Source organism: Grampus griseus (genome assembly GCF_964374135.1).
Source record: "Grampus griseus genome assembly, chromosome: 4".
Classification (NCBI taxonomy): domain Eukaryota; kingdom Metazoa; phylum Chordata; class Mammalia; order Artiodactyla; family Delphinidae; genus Grampus; species Grampus griseus.
The window spans coordinates 58722902-58742740 of NC_138997.1; the positions used below are offsets into that span (position 1 = coordinate 58722902).

Below are 19839 nucleotides of genomic sequence, written 5' to 3' on the forward strand. Positions count from 1 at the left end.
TTAAAGTCCCCTACTATGATTGTGTTACTGTCGATTTCCCCTTTTATGGCTGTTAGTATTTCCCTTATGTATTGAGGTGCTCCTATGTTGGTGCATAAATATTACAATTGTTATGTCTTCTTCTTGGATCGATCCCTTGATCATTCTGTAGTGTCCTTCTTTGTGTCTTGTAATAGTCTTTATTTTAAAGTCTATTTTGTCTCATATAAGAATTGCTACTCCAGCTTTTGATTTCTTTTGATTTCCATTAGCATGGAATATCTTTTTCCATCCCCTCACTTTCAGTTTGTATGTGTCCCTAGGTCTAAAGTGGGTCTCTTGTAGACAGCAGATATACAGGTCTTGTTTTTGTATCCATTCAGCCAGTCTGTGTCTTTTGGTGGGAGCATTTAATCCATTTACATTTAAGGTAATTATCGATATGTATGTTCCTATTCCCATTTTCTTAATTGTTTTGGGTTTATTATTGTAGGTCTTTTCTGTTTCTTGTTCCTTTAACATTTGAGAAGTTAAAGAACATAGAGAAGTTCCTTTAACATTTGTTGTAAAGCTGGTTTGGTGGTGCTGAACTCTCTCAGCTTTTGCTTGTCTGTAAAGGTTTTAATTTCTCCATTAAATCTTAATGAGATCCTTGCTCGGTAGAGTAATCTTGGTTGTAGGTTTTCTCCTTCATCACTTTAAATATGTCCTGCCACTCCCTTCTGGCTTGCAGAGTTTCTTCTGAAAGATCAGCTGTTAACCTTATGGGGATTCCCATATGTGTTACTGGTTGTTTTTCCCTTCCTGCTTTTAATATGTGTTCTTTGTACTGAATTTTTGGTAGTTTGATTTATATGTGTCTTGGCATGTTTCTCCTTGGATTTATCCTGTATGGGACTCTCTGTGCTTCCTGTGCTTGATTAAGTATTTTCTTTCCCATATTAGGGAAGTTTTCAACTATAATCTCTTCAAATATTTTCTCAGTCCCTTTCTTTTTCTCTTCTTCTTCTGGGACCCCTATAATTCGAATGTTGGTGGTTTAATGTTGTCCCACAGGTCTTTGAGACTGTCCTCAGTTCTTTTCATTCTTTTTTCTTTATTCTGCTCTGCAGTAGTTATTTCCACTATTTTATCTTCCAGGTCACTTATCTGTCCTTCTGCCTCAGTTAGTCTGCTATTGATCCCTTCTAGAGTAGTTTTAATTTCATTTATTGTGTTGTTCCTCATTGCTTGTTTCCTCTTTAGTTCTTCTAAGTCCTTGTTAAGTGTATCTTGCATTTTCTCTATTCTATTTCCAAGATTTTGGATCATCTTTACTGTCATTATTCTGAATTCTTTTTCAGGTAGACTGCCTATTTCCTCTTCATTTGTTAGGTCTGGGGGGCTTTTACCTTGCTCCTTCATCTGCTGTGTGTTTTTCTGTCTTCTCATTTTGCTTATCTTACTGTGTTTGGGGTCTCCTTTTCGCAGGCTGCAAGTTCGTATTTCCCGTTGTTTTTGGTGTCTGTCCCCAGTGGCTAAGGTTTGTTCAGTGGGTTGTGTAGGCTTCCTGTTGGAGGGGACTAGTGCCTGTATTCTGGTGGATGAGGCTGGATCTTGTCTTTCTGTTGCACAGGTCCACGTCTGGTGGTGTGTTTTCGGGTATCTGTGGCCTTATTATGATTTTAGGCAGCCTCTCTACTAATGGATGGGGCTGTGTTCCTGTCTTGCTAGTTTTTGGCATAGGGTGTCCAGCACTGTAGCTTGCTGGTCGTTGAGTGAAGCTGGGTCTTGGTGTTGAAATGGAGATCTCTGGGAGATTTTCACCATTTGATATTATGTGGAGCTGGGAGGTCTCTTGTGGACCAGTGTCCTAAACTCAGCTCTCCCAACTCAGAGGCACAGGCCTGATACCTGGCCAGAGCACCAAGAGACTCTCATCCACACAGGTGAGGATAAAAGGGAGAAAGAATAGAAAGAAAGAAAGTGAATAAAATAAAATAAAGTAAAATAAAATAGTTATTAAAATAAAATATAAAAAATAATTAAGAGAAAATTTTAAAAAGTAAACAAAAAACGGACGGACAGAACCCTAGGACAAATGGTGAAAGCAAAGCTACACAGACAAAATCACACACAGAAGCATACACATACACACTCACAAAAAGAGAAAAAGGGGAAAAAATAATATATCTTTGGTCCTAAAGTCCACCTCCTCAATTTGGGATGATTCGTTGTCTATTCAGGTATTCCACAGATGCAGGGTACATCAACTTGATTGTGGAGCTTTAATCCGCTGCTTCTGAGGCTGCTGGGAGAGATTTCCCTTTCTCTTCTTTGTTTGCACAGCTCCCGGGGTTCAGTTTTGGATTTGGCCCCGCCTCTGCGTGTAGGTCGCCTGAGGGCGTCTGTTCTTTGCTCAGACAGGACGGGGTTAAAGGAGCAGCTGATTCAGGGGCTCTGGCTCCCTCAGGCCAGGGGTAGGGAGGGGTACGGATGCTGGGCGAGCCTGTGGCAGCAGAGACCAGCATGACTTTGCACCAGCCTGATGCGCACCGTGTTCTCCCAGGTACCTTGTCCCTGGATCACGGGACCCTGGCATTGGTGGGCTGCACAGGCTCCCGGGAGGGGAGGTGTGGATAGTGACCTGTGCTTGCACACAGGCTTCTTGGTGGCTGCAGCAGCCTTAGCATTTCATGTACATCTCTGGGGTCCGCGCTGATAGCCACGGCTCGCACCGCTCTCTGGAGCTCCTTTAAGTAGCGCTCTTAATCCCCTCTCCTCGCGCAACAGGAAACAAAGAGGGAAGAAAAGGTCTCTTGCGTCTTCGGCAGTTCCAGACCTTTTCCCGGACTCCCTCCCGGCTAGCCGTGGTGCACAAGCCCCCTTCAGGCTGTGTTCACTCAGCCAACCCTCTCCCTGGGATCCGACCTTGAATCCCAAGCCTCAGCTCCCAGCCCCCGCCCATCCCGGCGGGTGAGCAGACAAGCTTCTCGGGCTGGTGAGTGCTGGTCAGCACCGATCCTCTGTGAGGGAATCTCTCCGCTTTGCCCTCTGCACGCCTGTGGCTGCACTCTCCTCCATGGCTCTGAAGCTTCCCCCCTCTGCCACCTGCAGTCTCCGCCCGTGAAGGGGCTTCTAGTGTGTGGAAACCTTTCCTCCTTCACAGCTCCCTCCCACTGGTGCAGGTCCCGTCCCTATTCTTTTGTCTCTGCTTTTTCTTTTTTCTTTTGCCCTAGCCAGGTACGTGGGGAGTTTCTTGCCTTTTTGGAGGTCTGAGGTCTTCTGCCAGCATTCAGTAGGTGTTCTGTAGGAGTTGTTCCACGTGTAGATGTATTTCTGATACATCTGTGGGGTGGAAGGTGATCTCCGCATCTTACTCTTCCACCATCTTGTCCCGGCCCGACGTCCCCACGACTGTCGCGGCCTCGGCCGCCGGGGCCCCTCCAAAGCCGGCAGCCTCAGTGAGGCCCCCCTCGCCTCGGGCTCCGGGGCAATTCCGTGACGGCGGAGGGAACAGACCCTGAGCCGGGTGTTCCAGCTCTGCGGGCTCCATTCTGCCCATTACCATTTTAAGATTTTCTAGTTCACTATTCTAGACACCAAACCTGGAAGCTACTAGCCATATCCTCAAAATAACTACTCTTTCGCTTGGGCCAGTAACTAGTTAAACAAAGACAGCTAGACAACCAAAGCACAGCACAGATATTCACTCCACAAAACCTACCTTTTTATACTTCACATGACTCTATGTAATAATAATGTTGTGTTATCTATTTGGTTAACTTTTTAAGAGAAGATAGATAAATAGATAGATGGATAGCCTTCCTCTTTCTCCCATTCTATCTGAAATTGCATACAGATTCAACCCAACAAGCCATTCATTGGGTGACTAGTGTGTACTTAATGGCAGGTAGTAGGCTAGGTGCTATAATGGGAGTAATGGAGTAATGAAGGAGAGTTTCTAGAACATCACACTAGCCCTTGCCTTAAAGTGCTCAGCATCTAGAGCAGGGTCAGCACACTTTTCTGTAAAGGATCAGACAGTATACATTTTCCTCTCCGTGGGCCATAGTAGTCTCTATCACAACTTGAGTCTAATGTTGTAATGCTAAAGTAGCCAATATGTAAATAAGTGAATGTAGTTAATTTCCAATAAAACTTTATTCATGGACACTGAAATTTGAACTTCATGTAATTTTCACATGTCACAAAATATTATTATTTTGACTTTTTTTCAACTTTTAAAAAATGTAGAAACCTTCTCAGGCACAGGCCATACAAAACTAGGCAGCAAGCTAGATTACACAGTTTGCTGATCCCTGATCTAGATTAATAAAATTTAACCCTGACTGCACCTTAGAATCACCTGGAAAGTTTTTTTCAAACACTACTAGTACAAAAGCCCCACTCAAAGATGCTGTCTGGAGTGGAAATTTTAACTTTAAAAGCTCCCCAGGTGGTTCTAACGTTCAGCCAAGATTTGAGAACCACTGATCTAGGGGGAAACAGATACATATATTTATAAGATTCAGACACAAATATGTTCAGAAGTCAGTGACTCAGGTTCAGTATGTCACTTCAAGATGTCAGAGACCCAGGCTCCTTCAATCTTGCTATGCTACCATGACCTATATTGCCCAGATCATCTCAATATTCAAAGTGACTGTGCCAGTTCTGACCATCACGTTCACATTCCAGGCAGACAGAAGGCAGAATAGGAAGAAGAGCATGGCTTCTATTAAGAAAACATGTCATAAATTGCACATACCACTTTCCATTTCATTCCACTTGTCAGAACTTAAATGTACTCCATCACTCCTAGATGGAACAAACAGAGACAGGAAAACATAGTTTTTATTTTGGGATAGAATCTGCTCAGTTAAAAATCACAAACTGTATCACTATAGGAAAAGAGAAGAAAGAATATCAAGAAGTAGCACACAATTTCATCCTCAGGAGGTTAAAATTCTCTTGCAGTAGGTTAGGATGTGAGTAATTGATGAGGAAATGAACAGATGAGATTTCCAGGAAAGTTTCTGGATAGGCATGGAGAAAGTTAATCTATCTTGCTGATTTTCTCACTACCATAGTTCAGGATATTTCAAATACTCCTGTGCCAACTGTAAATGGAAATTGTTAATCCCAAAATAGCAACTTCACTTTCAAGGAATAGGAAATGAAAGGGAAAGCATTAGAGTCAAGGCAAAAATAATTTCTTCTCAAATTCAAATTTATTTTCTTTTTTTTCTTGCTTCTTAGCCAAAGGCCAAAATGGTAAATATGTGAGGTACTTTTTCTAGACTGTCTCTTCAGGGCCAAGTTTAATGTTAACTAATAGATTTTGTAAAAGGCATCTCTTTGACTCTCTAGAGGCACATTTGGGAGATCCTGGCCTGGAGAACTACTTTCAACAAGTCTTTTTTTTTTTCTTTTTTTCTTTTTTTTTTTTTGCGGTACGCGGGCCTCTCACTGTTGTGGCCTCTCCCGTTGCGGAGCACAGGCTCCGGACACGCAGGCTTACTGGCCATGGCTCATGGGCCCAGCCGCTCCACGGCATGTGGGATCTTCCCGGATCGGGGCACGAACCCGTGTCCCCTGCATCGGCAGGAGGACTCTCAACCACTGTGCCACCAGGGAAGCCCAACAAGTCTTAAATGTTGAGAATAGAAGCCAAGGACCAAGCTGAGGGTATTTAAAGTGATTCATCTTCTAAGATAATAGCAGACAAAAGTGAGAGCAATTGGTGGCCACCAGAATGCAGTTTTGAGCAAGTAAGTCACCATGTGTGAGAAAGATCTAGGTGTGGAAACATCTAGGGACAAGTGTACTGATACTGTTATCAGTTAATTATAAGCCCACAATATATGTATGGTCCTGACCACAGAAAGAATTCTATGGGGCAAGAATTCTCACAGGACAAGTGGTATTGTAAAAGAAAATTCAACATAAAACCATTTCCTTGAACACCATTTTTAGATTACTTTTCAGTAGTTTTGAAAAGATACAAAGAGTAGGGGAGGGAATCTGCCGCATGAACCAAGTGAATGAAGTTAACATCAGCTGTAATGGGACAAACTGATAGTCAGGTGCCTAATGTTTGCTGAAGGACATATAACTGCTGTGATATTTACTGGCCAGAAAAATAAGCAAATCATAATCTAAATCTAGTCATGAAAAACATCAGTGTTATTCAAATGTCAAACCACATAGAGTGCCCATATTCCTCAATCTCTAATACAGTAGTGTCTTTAAATAATCTTTCTTTAGCATTCTAGAGAGGCAGCGTCTCCTAATTACTCTTATCTTTCAGAAATTTCTGCATTATTCTGGGCCATAAATGCCATCCTGTTTAGATGTGCATTTTCTTATTTATTTATTTATTTTTTATTGTAATTTTTTTTGGCTGCTTTGGGTCTTTGTTGCTGTGCATGGACTTTCTCTAGTTGCAGCAAGTGGGGGCTACTCTTCGTTACAGTGCACGGGCTTCTCATTGCGGTGGCTTCTCTTGTTGCGGAGCATGGGCTCTAGGCACACGGGCTTCAGTAGTTGTAGCTCAGAAGCTCTAGAGTGCAGGCTCAGTAGTTGTGGCACAGTGGCTTACCTCCTCCATGGCATGTCGTATCTTCCCGGACCAGGGCTCAAACCCGTGTTCCTGCATTGGCAGGCGATTCTTAACCACTGTGCCACCAGGGAAGCCCTAGATGTGCATTTTCTTAATCCTGATCTACATAGAGCTGACAGACCATCCATATGGGAACTAAACACTACACTTCCCTTCTTCACTGATATCCCAGGTCCCCACTTCATCCTACATATGAATCTTAGCTATCAATAACTTTCCAAAGTGATCTGTCACAAAGGGAACATTATCTGTAGTTTCAGGTCATTACTTCATGGTGGCAAGTGCTCAAGGCCCATCAGAAGTCTGAATGGAGAAAACAAAGAAGGATCTGGGATACAAGGGAGAAGTGTTCTTAAGAGTTAACCTTGACTGTCACAAGAAAGAAGAAAAAAAAGGTAGTTGAAAAAAACTTGTTAGGCAGAAACACCAGAAGTACAGAAGTAAAATTTTGCATGTTCTAAAACCATGGCATTTCAAGAAGTAAGGAGGACATAGCCCCTGACCCAAGACAGGACATTTACCTGAGAACCTGCCATTTCTTCCTCTTCTGCTTCCTCCTCTAGGTTTCTTCCTCAGGTGAGATTATGTGGAGAAATCACGTCAGCATCTTGAGAATATGCCTTTAAAGGCTTCGGCACAGATCCTTTACCTGCTACCAATGTGGCCATGGGCAGAAGGGCCTTGAAACTTAGGAAAGTCAACCCTTCCTCGTCTCAGGAGAGATTCAGGAACAATGAGCTCCTACCTGGAGAACAAACTTTGAGCTTCTCCTTTCTTGTCTTCGATGACCCTCCCTTCCCACAGATGCCCCTAAATTTTGCTACACAATAGCTAATGTGGGCTCCACCACCCTGCCTCTACCAAACCCATGTAGAATAGACCCTGTTACCTCCCCTTGGACAAAAGCCTGGACTCAACTCTCATAAATATACTCAGGAGCCCACATACTTAACCCTGGCCTCATTAGAATCACCTGGAGCACTTAATTAAAGCAACATTGATGTTCTCACCCAGACCAATGAACAGAATCTGTGGGAGAGGACCCAAGATTTGATAGTTCTCAAAAATCCACATGTGATCTTTGTTGAAAGCCCAGGCTGAGAGCCACTTATGTAAACCTTGCTTCTCAAGCTTTAATGTGCATAAAAATCGCTTGGATGGATGTTAACTAGACTTATTGTGGTGATCATTTTGCAATATGTACATATATTGAATCATTATGTTGTACACCTGAAACTAATATAAAGTTATATGTCAATTATATCTCAATTGTAAAAACCACTTGGAAAGCAAATAAAAATAAATAAATAAAGATACAAAGAGAAGAATTGGTCAGGATCTAGTCCTCCCTGGAGCTCTTAGCCCTAGCCCAGAATGTGACCTGGATTATTTGAAAAACATGACTCTTATAGGGAGGAAAAACCAATCAAAATAACACTCAGAAGAGATCCTAGATCATAATTTTTCCTTTTCTCTGCTCAAGGTCCAGGTTACATTTGAAGGAGAGAAACTAATCCTTTAGTATAATAGCCTGTTAGTTCCTCTGAATACCAACAGTAGCACCTAATTTATCACTACAGCTTCCAATTCAGGACTCAGTGCTCTAACAGGATAACAGAGCTAAGGAATGGCTTTCCTTTCTAGTGTTTAAAATTTGTTTAGTACTCCAACAAGTTAATAAAGCCTAATACTGTCTTAATGCCCTAGATTTTCAGCCCTGATATCCTAATAGAAAATTAAGGTCATATAGTATTTATAAATAAAAATATATAATAACAAAAATATTATGTTCCTTTGGAATTTTCTTCTTCCAGCTTTATTGAGATATAATTGACATATAACATTGTGTAAGTTGAAGACATACAATGAGTTGATTTGATATATATTGCAAAATTGTTACCACCATACACTTGTATATTGCAAAATGATTATCATAATATGCTTATGTGTATATTTTTCTAATAGATCTTTTTTGGAGTATAATTGCTTCACAATACTGTGTTAGTTTCTGTTGCACAACAAAGTGAATCAGCCATATGCAAACACATGTCCCCATATCCCCTTCCTCTTGAACCTCCCTCCCATCCTCCCTATCCCACCCCTCTAAGTCATTGCAAAGCACTGAGCTGATCTCCCTGTGCTATGCTGCTGCTTCCCACCAGCCAACTATTTTACATTCGGTAGTGTATATGTGTCGATGCTACACTCACTTCGCCTCAGCTTCCCCCTCCCACCCCGTGTCCTCAAGTCCATTCTTTATGTCTACCTCTTTATTCCTGCCCTGCAACTAGGTTCATCAGTACCATTTTTTTTTTTTTAGATTCCATATACATCCGTTAGCATACAGTATTTGTTTTTCTTTTTCTGACTCACTTCACTCTGTATGACAGACTCTAGGTCCATCCACCTCACTACAAATAACTCAATTTTGTTTGTTTTTATGGCTGAGTAATATTCCATTGTATATATGTGCCACATCTTCTTTATCCATTCATCTGTCAATGGACATTTAGGTTGGTTCCATGTCCTACCTATTGCAAATAGTGCTGCAATGAACATTGTGGTACATGTCTCCTTTTGAATTATCGTTTTCGAGGTATCACCTCATGCCAGTCAGAATCAAAAAATCTAGAAACAATAAATGCTGGAAAGAGTGTGGTGAAAAGGGAACCCTCCTGCATTGTTGGTGGGAATGTATATTGATCCAACTACTATGGAAAACAGTATGGAAGTTCCTTACAAAACTAAGAATAGAACTACCATATGACCCAGCAATCCCACTACTATGCTTATATATTATTTCAGATGTTTCATTGTTAGTATATAGAAACACAACTAATTTTGTGTCCAGCAGCTTTACTGACTCAATTAGTTCTAACAGTTTTTTGGAAGAGTCTATAAGATTTTCTATACATAAGGTCATCAATGTGCAAATAACAACTTTCCTTCTTTCTTCCTAGGTTGGATGCCTTTTAATTCTTTCTCTTGCCTTTGCTCCAGCTAGGATTTCCAGCACTATATTGAATAGGAGTGGTGAGAGTGGGCACCCTTATCTTGTTCCTGACCTTGGAGGAAAATCTTTCAACCTTTCACTCTTGATTATCATGTTGACTGTGGGTTTGTCATATATGGTCTTTATTATGTTGAGGTTTGTTCCCTTTAGACCCAACGGGTTTTTACAACATGAAAGGTTTTGTATTTTGTCAAAAGCTTTACTGATCTATTGAGATGATCATATGATTTTTATCTGTCATTCTATTAAAATGGTATATCAGGGGCTTCCTTGGTGGCGCAGTGGTTGAGAGTCCACCTGCCGATGCAGGGAACACGGGTTCATGCCCCAGTCCGGGAAGATCCCACATGCCGCGGAGTGGATAGGCCCATGAGCCATGGTCGCTAGGCCTGCGCGTCCGGAGCCTGTGCTTCACAACGGGAGAGGACACATCAGTGAGAGGCCCGCATACCGCAAAAAAAAAAAAAAAAAAAGGTATATCAAATTTATTGATTTGTATATATTGATCCATCCTTGGATTCCAGGGATAAATCTCGATTGTGGTGTATGATCCTTTTAATGTGTTGTTAAATTCAGTTTGCTAGCATTTTGTTGAGGATTTTTGTACCATATTCATCAAGGATATTGATCTATAGTTTTATTGTAGTGTCCTTATCTGGTTTTGGTCAGGGTAATACTGGTCTTGTAAAATGAGTTTAGAAGTGTTCCCTTCTCCTCCTACACTATTGGTGGGAGTGCGAATTAGTACAGCCACTATGGAAAATAGTATCGAGGTTCCTTAAAAAACTAAAAATAGAGCTACCATATGATCCAGCAATCCCACTCCTGGACATATATCCAGAAAAAAAACACAATTCGAAAAGATACATGCACTCCAATGTTCATTGCAGCGCTATTTACAATAGCCAAGACATGGAAGCAACCTAAATGTCCATCAACAGAGGAATGGATAAAGAAGATGTGGTACATATATACAATGGAATATTACTCAGCCATAAAAAAGAACAAGGGCTTCCCTGGTGGCACAGTGGTTGAGAGTCTGCCTGCTGATGCAGGGGACACGGGTTCGTGCCCCAGTCCAGGAAGATACCACATGCCGCAGAGCGGCTAGGCCCATGAGCCATGGCCACTGAGCCTGTGCGTCTGGAGCCTGTGCTCCACAATGGGAGAGGCCACAACAGTGAGAGGCCCGCGTACCACAAAAAAAAAAAAAAAAAAAAAAAAAAAAAAAAAGAACAAAATAATGACATTTGCAGCAACACAGATGGACCTAGAGGTTGTCATACTGAGCAAAGTAAGTCAGACAGAGAAAGACAAATATCATATGATATTGCTTATATGTGGAATATTAAAAAAAGGCTACAAATGAACTTATCTACAAAACAGAAATAGAGTTACAAATGTAGAAGATAAACTTATGGTTACCCGGGGGTGAGGGTGGGGGGAGGGATAAATTGGAAGATTGGGATTGACACATACACACTACTATATATAGAATAGATAACTAATAAGGACCAACTGTTTAGCACAGGGAACTCTGCTCAATGCTCTGTAATGGCTTATATGGGAAAAGAATCTAAAAAAGAGTGGATACACATATATATATATATATATGTATAACAGATTCACTTTGCTCTACACCTGAAACTAACACAACATTGTAAATCAACTATACTCCAATAAAATTTTCTTTTTAAAAAAAGTGTTCCCTTCACTTCTATTTTTTAGATAATTTTGAGAAGGATTAACATTAATTCCTTAAATGTTTGGTAGAATTCACCAGGGAAACCATCTGGTTCTGGGCTTTTCTGTTTCGGGAGGTTTTTGATTATTGATTCAAACCCCTAACTCATTGTTGGTCTGTTCAGATTTTCTGTTTCTTCATGATTTAGTCTTGGCTGGTTGTATATTTCTAGGAATTTATCCGTTTCTTCTAGGTTATTCAATTATTTGGTGTATAATTATTCATAGTAATCTCTTATGATCCTTTGCATGCCTGAGGTATCAGTTGTAAAGTTTCCTCTTTCATTTCTGATTTTGAGTCTTCTCTCTTTTTTCTCAGTTAGTCTAGCTAAAGTGTTTTTAATCTTGTTTATCTTTTCAAAAAACCTTGATCTTGACTATTGTTTTTCTGGTCTCTGTTTCATTTATTTCTCTGATTTGGTTATTTCCTTCCTTCTGGTAACTTTGGGCTTAGTTTGTTCTTCTTTTCCTAGTTCCTTGAGGTGTAAATTTAGAGTTTTTATTTGAGATCTTTCTTTTGTCTTCATGTCAGTGTTTATCACTGTAAAATTCCCTCCTAGAACTGTTTTTGAAGCAACCCATAGATTTTGGTATGTTGTGTTTCCATTTTAATTTGTTTCAAGATATTTTTCAATTTCTTCTTTGATCCATTGGTTGTTCAGGGGTGTGTTGTTTAATTTCCACATATTTGTGAATTTTCCAGCTTTATTTCTGTTACTGATTTCTACTTTCATACCATTATGGTAAGAAAAGATAGTTAGTTGATTTCAATCTTCTTAAATTTTCTAAGATTTGTTTTGTGACCTGTCATATGCTTTATCCTGGAGAATATTCTGTGTAAACTTGAGAAAATGTGTATTCTGCTGCTGTTGGATAGAATGTTCTACAGAAGTCTGTTAAGTCAATTTCTCTAAAGTATGATTCAAGTTCAACGTTTCTTTGTTGACTTTCTCTCTGGATGATCTATCCATTATTGAAAATGAGGTATTGAAGTCCCCTACAATTACTGCATTCTTGTCTATTTCTCCCTTCAGATCTGTTAGTATTTGCTTAATATATTTAGATGCTCTGATGTTGGGTACATATATATTTATGATTGTTATGTCTTCTTGATGAATTGACCCCTTTATCATTGCATAATAATAGGTCATATTATATTATTTAATATGTATATAATATTATATAATGAACTTCTTTGTCTCTTAATACTATTTTTAACTTAAAGTCTATTTTGTCTGATATATGTATAGCTACTCCAGCCTGAGTATTATTATTTTTGTCATCTTTGCCAATACAATCCAAGAAAAATGCTATGTCCTTTTTTGTTTGTTTTTTTAAGTTATTTGTGACTGTATAGGAAAGATTTTTTAGATAATTAACTGTAGCCACTCACATGAAGAATTTTATCAGAATGTTACAAAATGGTTTACATTCTTGGGCAAGGTTATAATTTAATAGACATGTCAAAGTTATTTCCACAATCGCTAGGTATTAAGACTATTTAAATGTTAAGTTACTTGAAATTTAATCAGAGTATTCTATTTCACATTATTCCTTAAGAATGAAAGGAGTTACACAATAAGCAAAGTCAGAACTATTTTTTCTTTTTTCTCCTTCTCAGGAAAAACACTTTTTACTATCACATGAGCTTTAAAGTCAGTAATATTGACTATGACAGCAAGTTCAAAAAACCATATTCACAAGAATATATGGACATAACTAAAAAGATAGTATCTTTGGTAAGATGAAATTCTTTTCTTAGCATTGTTTTTTTAAAATGCTATGCTCTTTAAAATGCCAGAATCCTAGCACTCACCTTCCAAGTTGGAAATGATTGATAATTTGATATTATTTCTTACCACTACCTCAGTTCTAGATAAGTATAGTGAGCCCTTTCAGAAAGTCAGTTAAAATACATGTATGGGAGGAAAAATGTAAGAGGGACACATTTTGAAACATCTAAGAAATGCCTGACATGTGATAGACAGTGATAGACAGTCAAAGAATATTTCTAATGTATTAATAAATTGAATGAATAAAACTTACTCTACCTCCAAGATACCTGACCAAAGCTATGCTGTTTCTGCTCCTAACTTAAACAGTCCTTCAAGGAAGAGAAATGGCCAGTGTAGAAGAGAACATACAGCCCAAAATAAAAATCTTCTTGTTGATCCTCAGTGTATGTAAAATTTTTAAATGTCTACTTAAGAATATGCTTGTTATAATTTAAACTTTACTTGACTAAAGACCTAGTGAAAAGTCTTGACTGCCCCTTGGACATAAACTTCCTTTATCATAGATACCACTCTAACTAACTCAAATAATTCTATCAATCAAACCAAATTCTGCCAAGAGCAATGGTGTCATCATTCATCTCCCGTTTCCCTGAGCAGATTCCTGACAGGACATTTTCAGACCTAACTGTCTCTGAGTAAAGCTTGTAGTTTTTCCACAGCCTTCCACTACCTCCAGTTTCTAATAAATCCAAAGACTTTAAAAGTTTTGGTGTGCTTTTACCATTAGAATAAGAGTTAGCATATAGAAAATGAAGAAAGAAAATTCCCACTTTTAATTTAGCTTTATGATAAAGAAGGAAATGACAAGGAAGCAGTATAACACAAGGACTAATAAATAGTAGACTTTGGACTCAGAGTTCTTGTTCAATTCTGTGTGTAGCCATTTACTACCTGTATGATTCAGGCAAGTTATTTAATCTTCCCACACCTCAGTTTCTTCAACTAAAAATGAGATGACAAATACCTATACCATGGAAATGTTCTTGGCATGACATAAGGTTAAATATGTCATAATCTTAACAGAAGTCTTATGATTCTGTAAACCCTTAAAATAAGGATGGTCTAAAACAATTACCTAAAATAAGAGTGCCAATAGACTTAATAAATTATAAGTATATAACAAAGCTCATATGTAAAATAAATAAAATTAAAATAACTCCAAATATGCCCACAGTAAGAAATTCACCTTTTCTGCTATAAATTCAAATCAACACGTTCAAACCAATTAACCTATGTTTACTTCGCAAATGAATATTCCAAAACTATCAGTCTGATCTATTATCATATCATCTTGGTCAATCAACCACCAATCCTGACATCTTCCTTCAGGCTCCTTTAGCAGTCCTCATTCCCAATTTGTAAGTCACCTGTATTAAAACAATCACCAAATATTTCTCATACTTTTTCATTTACATGGGTCAGAATGCCTGCTTTTACATGCCTTTCCTTCTATTTTCATTTAATTCAATGCTCCTTATATTATAATTGTTACCGTATACACAACATTCAAAAGTACAACACTGGTGATGATAGCATGTACCAAATGGACTTGTGAATCATTCATCAAACTTACCTATTAGTCATTATTATAATGCACACAGCCTGTTTTTCTTCTGATTTCCATTAAATAATTCTTGTGATGATTCACTCTAAAAGGAGAAAAGGAATTAAATAAAGAGAGCTGCTGCTTTACTATGAATCATAGTTTTTTTTTCACTACAGAGAATACACCTTCATAGGGAACATTTTCATGTTTTAGATATATGGTTTTCTAGTGGGAAACTCAAAAGAAATCTCTGTTATTTCTTTCTTTCTTTTTTTTGTAGCTCTCCAGCAGATATGATGTCCAACTACAGTGAATATAAATTCTAAAATTTAGGAGTGAGGTAATACCTTAACAACAAAAATTAGCTTTACTAATTGTCAGGACTGGTCTAAGCACTTTATATATTAAGTTATTTGATTCTCCTGATATCCCCATTTTCCATATGAGGAAACTGAGGCATGAAGAGGTTAATTTACCCAAAGTCATAATGCAAGTATGCTTCCTTCTACTTTATGATTTATTGTCCTATAATTAATGAGCATGCAAACATAAAATCTCAAGCACATTTCCAATTACATCAATTTTCACATGACAGGTCAAATATTCCAAAATGTTTAACCAAATACTATGTGGTTTTCACATATAAATGCAGTGGATTATAGATGACCAAAATGATACCTGATATGTGTAAGATATCTAAGATTACCCATAAGAAACAGGTCAGCCAAGCTTATACATCAAACCACTTACCAGAGTATCCAAGAGCAGGGGGCATCTCTGGTCATTATATAACCAGGGTATTCATCAAATAACAAATTTTCTGCTGAGCCAACCTAAACCTGGTATGGGCATATGCACCTTTAAACTTATGTCTCTCTGTGCAGCCTACCAAATGACAGATTATCTATGGAATTCATCAGGATTAGAAGTATGTAATTTTTAAAAGGTAACAAAGTGAAGGATAATATGCAGGATTCCTGTCCTATCTAATATGAGTAAAAATTATGCCAGTGTTCATTCAGTTTCATGCCCTTCAAAACTTATAAGAAAACTAAATTCAAGATTACTGTACTCTCCAATATAGGCTATTGAAAAAAATGCTGATCTGACATATTAAATGAAAATCATTGTGCGTTAAATTTTTAACCATGAAGGAATTGAGAATATCCCAGGTTTATCAAAAAAAATGCAACCAACATTATGGAGATATTATTCATATTTCAAATGGTATGAAGAAAACTTAAAACATTACTGATGTGCTAGTTTTCTACAATTGGAAAATAAGGAGAGAAGAAATATTAGATGCTCAGGACAGGATGTCTGCAGACATGGTTATGGAGGGTGGGAATGGTAATAATGAACACTAACATAATTCTAAGTGAGTTTCTGAAACTTGGCACTTAGTTTCAGGTCAAATATCTAACAACCCTTTTCCTACAGGGTGTACCAAGAGACTGAGCTTCTTAAAAACAAGGATTGCATGAGTGCTACTGGGGAAACTTCTATAAATCCACCTTACAGCTTCTTGGAACACCCTAAGCCTGAAGTTACTGTTCACTCTAAGGATGGTTCTACATCTTCCATATATCCACACCTTATTAAACACATATTATGTGCTAAAGCTGGGTGTCTGAGTTCATTTTGAAGCTTATTTTTTTCAAGTATCATTTAGCAGGCATCATTTTTGGTCTTCAGTCTAGTCTCTTTCCCTGGTTTTGGTTCATAGTATTCCCATTCTCCCACTCACCTAGTCACCATATCTTAAAGTCAATTTTGACCCCTCCTTCTCCATTATCTAACCATTATCTCCATTATCTAAACATTATCTCAATTATCTAACCATTCACCAAATTTTATTAATTATTTCTTCAAAGTATTTCTAGCCTGACTTCCAAAGCAAGATTGCTGATTAAAAGCAAGCATTTATCCCTCTCTGTCTCTCCTCAAATCTCACTGAAATGACAGAAGACAAATAAAAACAATACAATGTGTCTTACAATGGTGGAAATGTTGCCACCCAAAAGACTAAAAGAGTGAGAAGTTTCTGGAAGATAAAAAGTAGAGCTCCACTAAGAATAAAATCTCAGCAGCACAGTTGCTGACAAACTCCAGAGCCCTGGAGGTAAAATACCAGCCTCCAAGAAAGTGAGTCTTCCCAACAGAAGCTTCAAATAAACTCAAGATCAGAGAAAGCAAAGGTTGAAAGGAAGTCATAGTGGGTAACTAATTAATTAACATAAGGTATTAATTATTCCAACAGGAAGTAATATATTGTAAATTAATTAAAGGACTGAATCAAACATTCTACTGGAAGTCTATACCAATGCAATTACAAAAAGAAAAGGGAGTAATATGTGTACATTGAAAAGAATGAGGGGAAAAGGTCATTATATACTGACAATATTACTAGATACTTAAAATATTCAAAAGACTTAGTTGAAAAATTACTAGAAATAATAACAGTTTTGCAATGTGGCCAAATACCAGACCAACAGACAAAAAGTAATAGTTTTCTTAATCAGCAAAAATAACAAAATATAAACATTGTTTTTAAATTCCATTTAATAGCAACAAAAACTATAAGATATACATGAATAAAACTAACATAAATTGTACGGAAGACTCATTATTTTAATTATATCAATTCTGTTCAAATTAATGATAAATCCAGTACAATAGTTTATGATAAAGACGCAATTTCAAATTCAATAGTGTTGGGCCAATCAGCTAGCCATCTGGAAAACATAGGAAGTGATATTATTTGTGTTTCTGGTGTAATCACTCAATTACATAAGTAGTTAGCTTGTGCAAGATTCTGTTTACTTATCTGAAGAATAGGACTGGTTAAGATTATTTATAAGGTGGTTTATAGATTTAAATTCCATGAATCTGTGGATTTATTACTATCAATTCTAGGATGCTATTATCTAACCACTCCAACTCAAAATGTTGTCTTCCATCTCTGAATACCTACAGAAAACACAATCTATGGTAATAATTTTGTCACTTACTGTGTCTTCTCTTTGTAGCTACAGGTAAGCTCCCTGTACCTCTTGCCCCAGTCATCTCCTTATATTCAAATAATATTTGAAAAAAAGGAGAAGAAAAAGTCAGGGGGAAGGGAGTTAGGAAGGAGTGAGAAAGAAAAATGATGAAACAGCTTAAAGAGGAAAAGGCAGATTTACGGATCAGCAGAAAATTTCTGCAGCCTAACAGAGTTGACAACAGTTGAATTATTCTGAGCATATAAGTAGCTATATTTTTCTCTCTTTTCATAGGATTTTCTTTTCCACAGGAAACAAGATACTGGAATACTATTGCTCTTCTAGAGTGCAGTACAGTATTTCATTGTCTTTTCTTCAGAGATATCAGTAGCTAGCTCACACATTCTCATCTAAAAATGTTGCTCTTGACTCTGTGTTCTCCTCTAGCATCATTTTCCTGCTCTCCTTCTCAGTAAAATTGTTGAAAAAGTTAGATATGCTTGCTGTTTCCACCTCCTTTGTCACCTGTTCTCACTTTAACCCAGTCCAGCTGGAATTTCTCTCTCCCGCACGCATTCAACTACTCTCATAGAGGTCACCAAATACCTCACTGTTGCCAAATCCGATGGTCACTTCTTACTTGAACTTCTCACCATTACTTACGTTCCTTCCTGAAACTTTTCTCTTTTTCGTTTACAAGATACCTCCTTCTCCATATTTTCTTCTTCACTAACTGCTTTTCCCAGCTGCCTTTGCTGTTTCCTTATCATCTGTAGATCTCTAAATATAGGTGGTCCCCTCTGCACTGTCCAGAGTCTTCCTTCCTTCTCCATCTTTTCCCCTCCTTTTATCTTCTCCTCTCTTCTCTATCTGTACTCCCTCTACTTCATACTTTGTATGTGTGTGTGTGTGTGTGTGTGTGTGTGTGTGTGTGTGTTTATTTTTTGCTCCAGATTTCTTTGCCTTTTGGCCCTTTGGTTGCTTGCTCAAACTTCATCATCCCAAATCTGTTGCTTGATATATGTTTTCAGATTCTAAACTCTGGCTTTCCTGTACTTACCCCTTAGAATTATTTAACAAGCCCTTATATAGCTTTTATTTATTAGAACAGTGTCTGTCACTATTCTAAGCATATGACATATTATCTCACTTAATCATCATAACAGCTCATAAGCAGCATATAATTACTGTCCCCATTCACAAAAGGTTTGACAACACATATGAAATATTGACAACCAGTGAATCTCATCCAAGCCTTAGGGGATCCAGGGTAATTTCTGGGGGACAGTCACATAAGCATGGAGTGTCCACATGACTCTCCTTAACTACTTAGTCTGCAGCCCCTCCACAGGTGAAACTGTTATACCATGACCCAGGGCCCCAGGCAAGTAAAAAGCAGGCATCCCCCACAGGCATCCAGCACAGTGTTAACATAAACCATCTGGTGTGGCCCAAAGCCCCAGGTATACAAACACACTCTTCTCAAGCAGGACATTCCAAGGGCTTAAAGGTTATCCCTCAGAAGCTGGTCAAGGGTCACTCCTTCCTTTGGAATGTACAGGGATTAAACACCCTAAGCCTACTGAGTTAACTCTTTACTGCACATATAGCTTCTAAAACTTATGCATCTCACAAGAAAATTAGCATTGTTATTTGAGGAAGAGGGTTGGGGCCCTAGAATGATGATGAATGCATCATGAGCATCAACAGTGGAAGCATGTGGTAGAGGGGGATAAATGAATCTTGGTATTAAGGAGCTAGAATCCAGTGTGTGGGAGATTCTTCCAGTCATCAGACATGTAAAATTTTTTAAAGGCTTCAGTTTTTGTTTTTGTTTTTTTAGGTATAATTGACATTAACATTGTCAACATTGTGTTGGTTCCAGGTATACAACATAATGATTCCATCTACATGTATATTGTGAAATGACCACAATAGGTCTGGTTAACATCCATCAGTACACATTATTTCAGTACATGATCAAATGGAAGTTCCCTTGTACTAGGAACATATTTGATAAGGCAGTATGTAAAATCATAAATATACCATTACATTTTTTTCTCTTATAATGGAAATCATACAAACTAAAATATATCAGAATTTCTGTGTTTTAGGACTCAAACCTATGGTACTTAAACAGTTAGTACACATGTTCATACATGAAATAAGCCTAG

At 38.1% G+C, this 19839-nt stretch overlaps 1 protein-coding gene across 1 annotated transcript in view; it reads left to right on the forward strand.

The window, feature by feature from the left end:
• Positions 1-3900: 3900 nt before the first annotated feature.
• LOC309822279 (transmembrane protease serine 11C-like) overlaps positions 3901-19839 on the forward strand; it is a gene marked incomplete at both ends in the record, with an annotated part of 43458 nt that continues 27519 nt past the window's right edge. Inside the window, 2 exon segments of the mRNA XM_082654017.1 lie at positions 3901-3905; positions 12961-13078. Coding sequence (XP_082510143.1) covers positions 3901-3905; positions 12961-13078 — 123 coding nt within the window.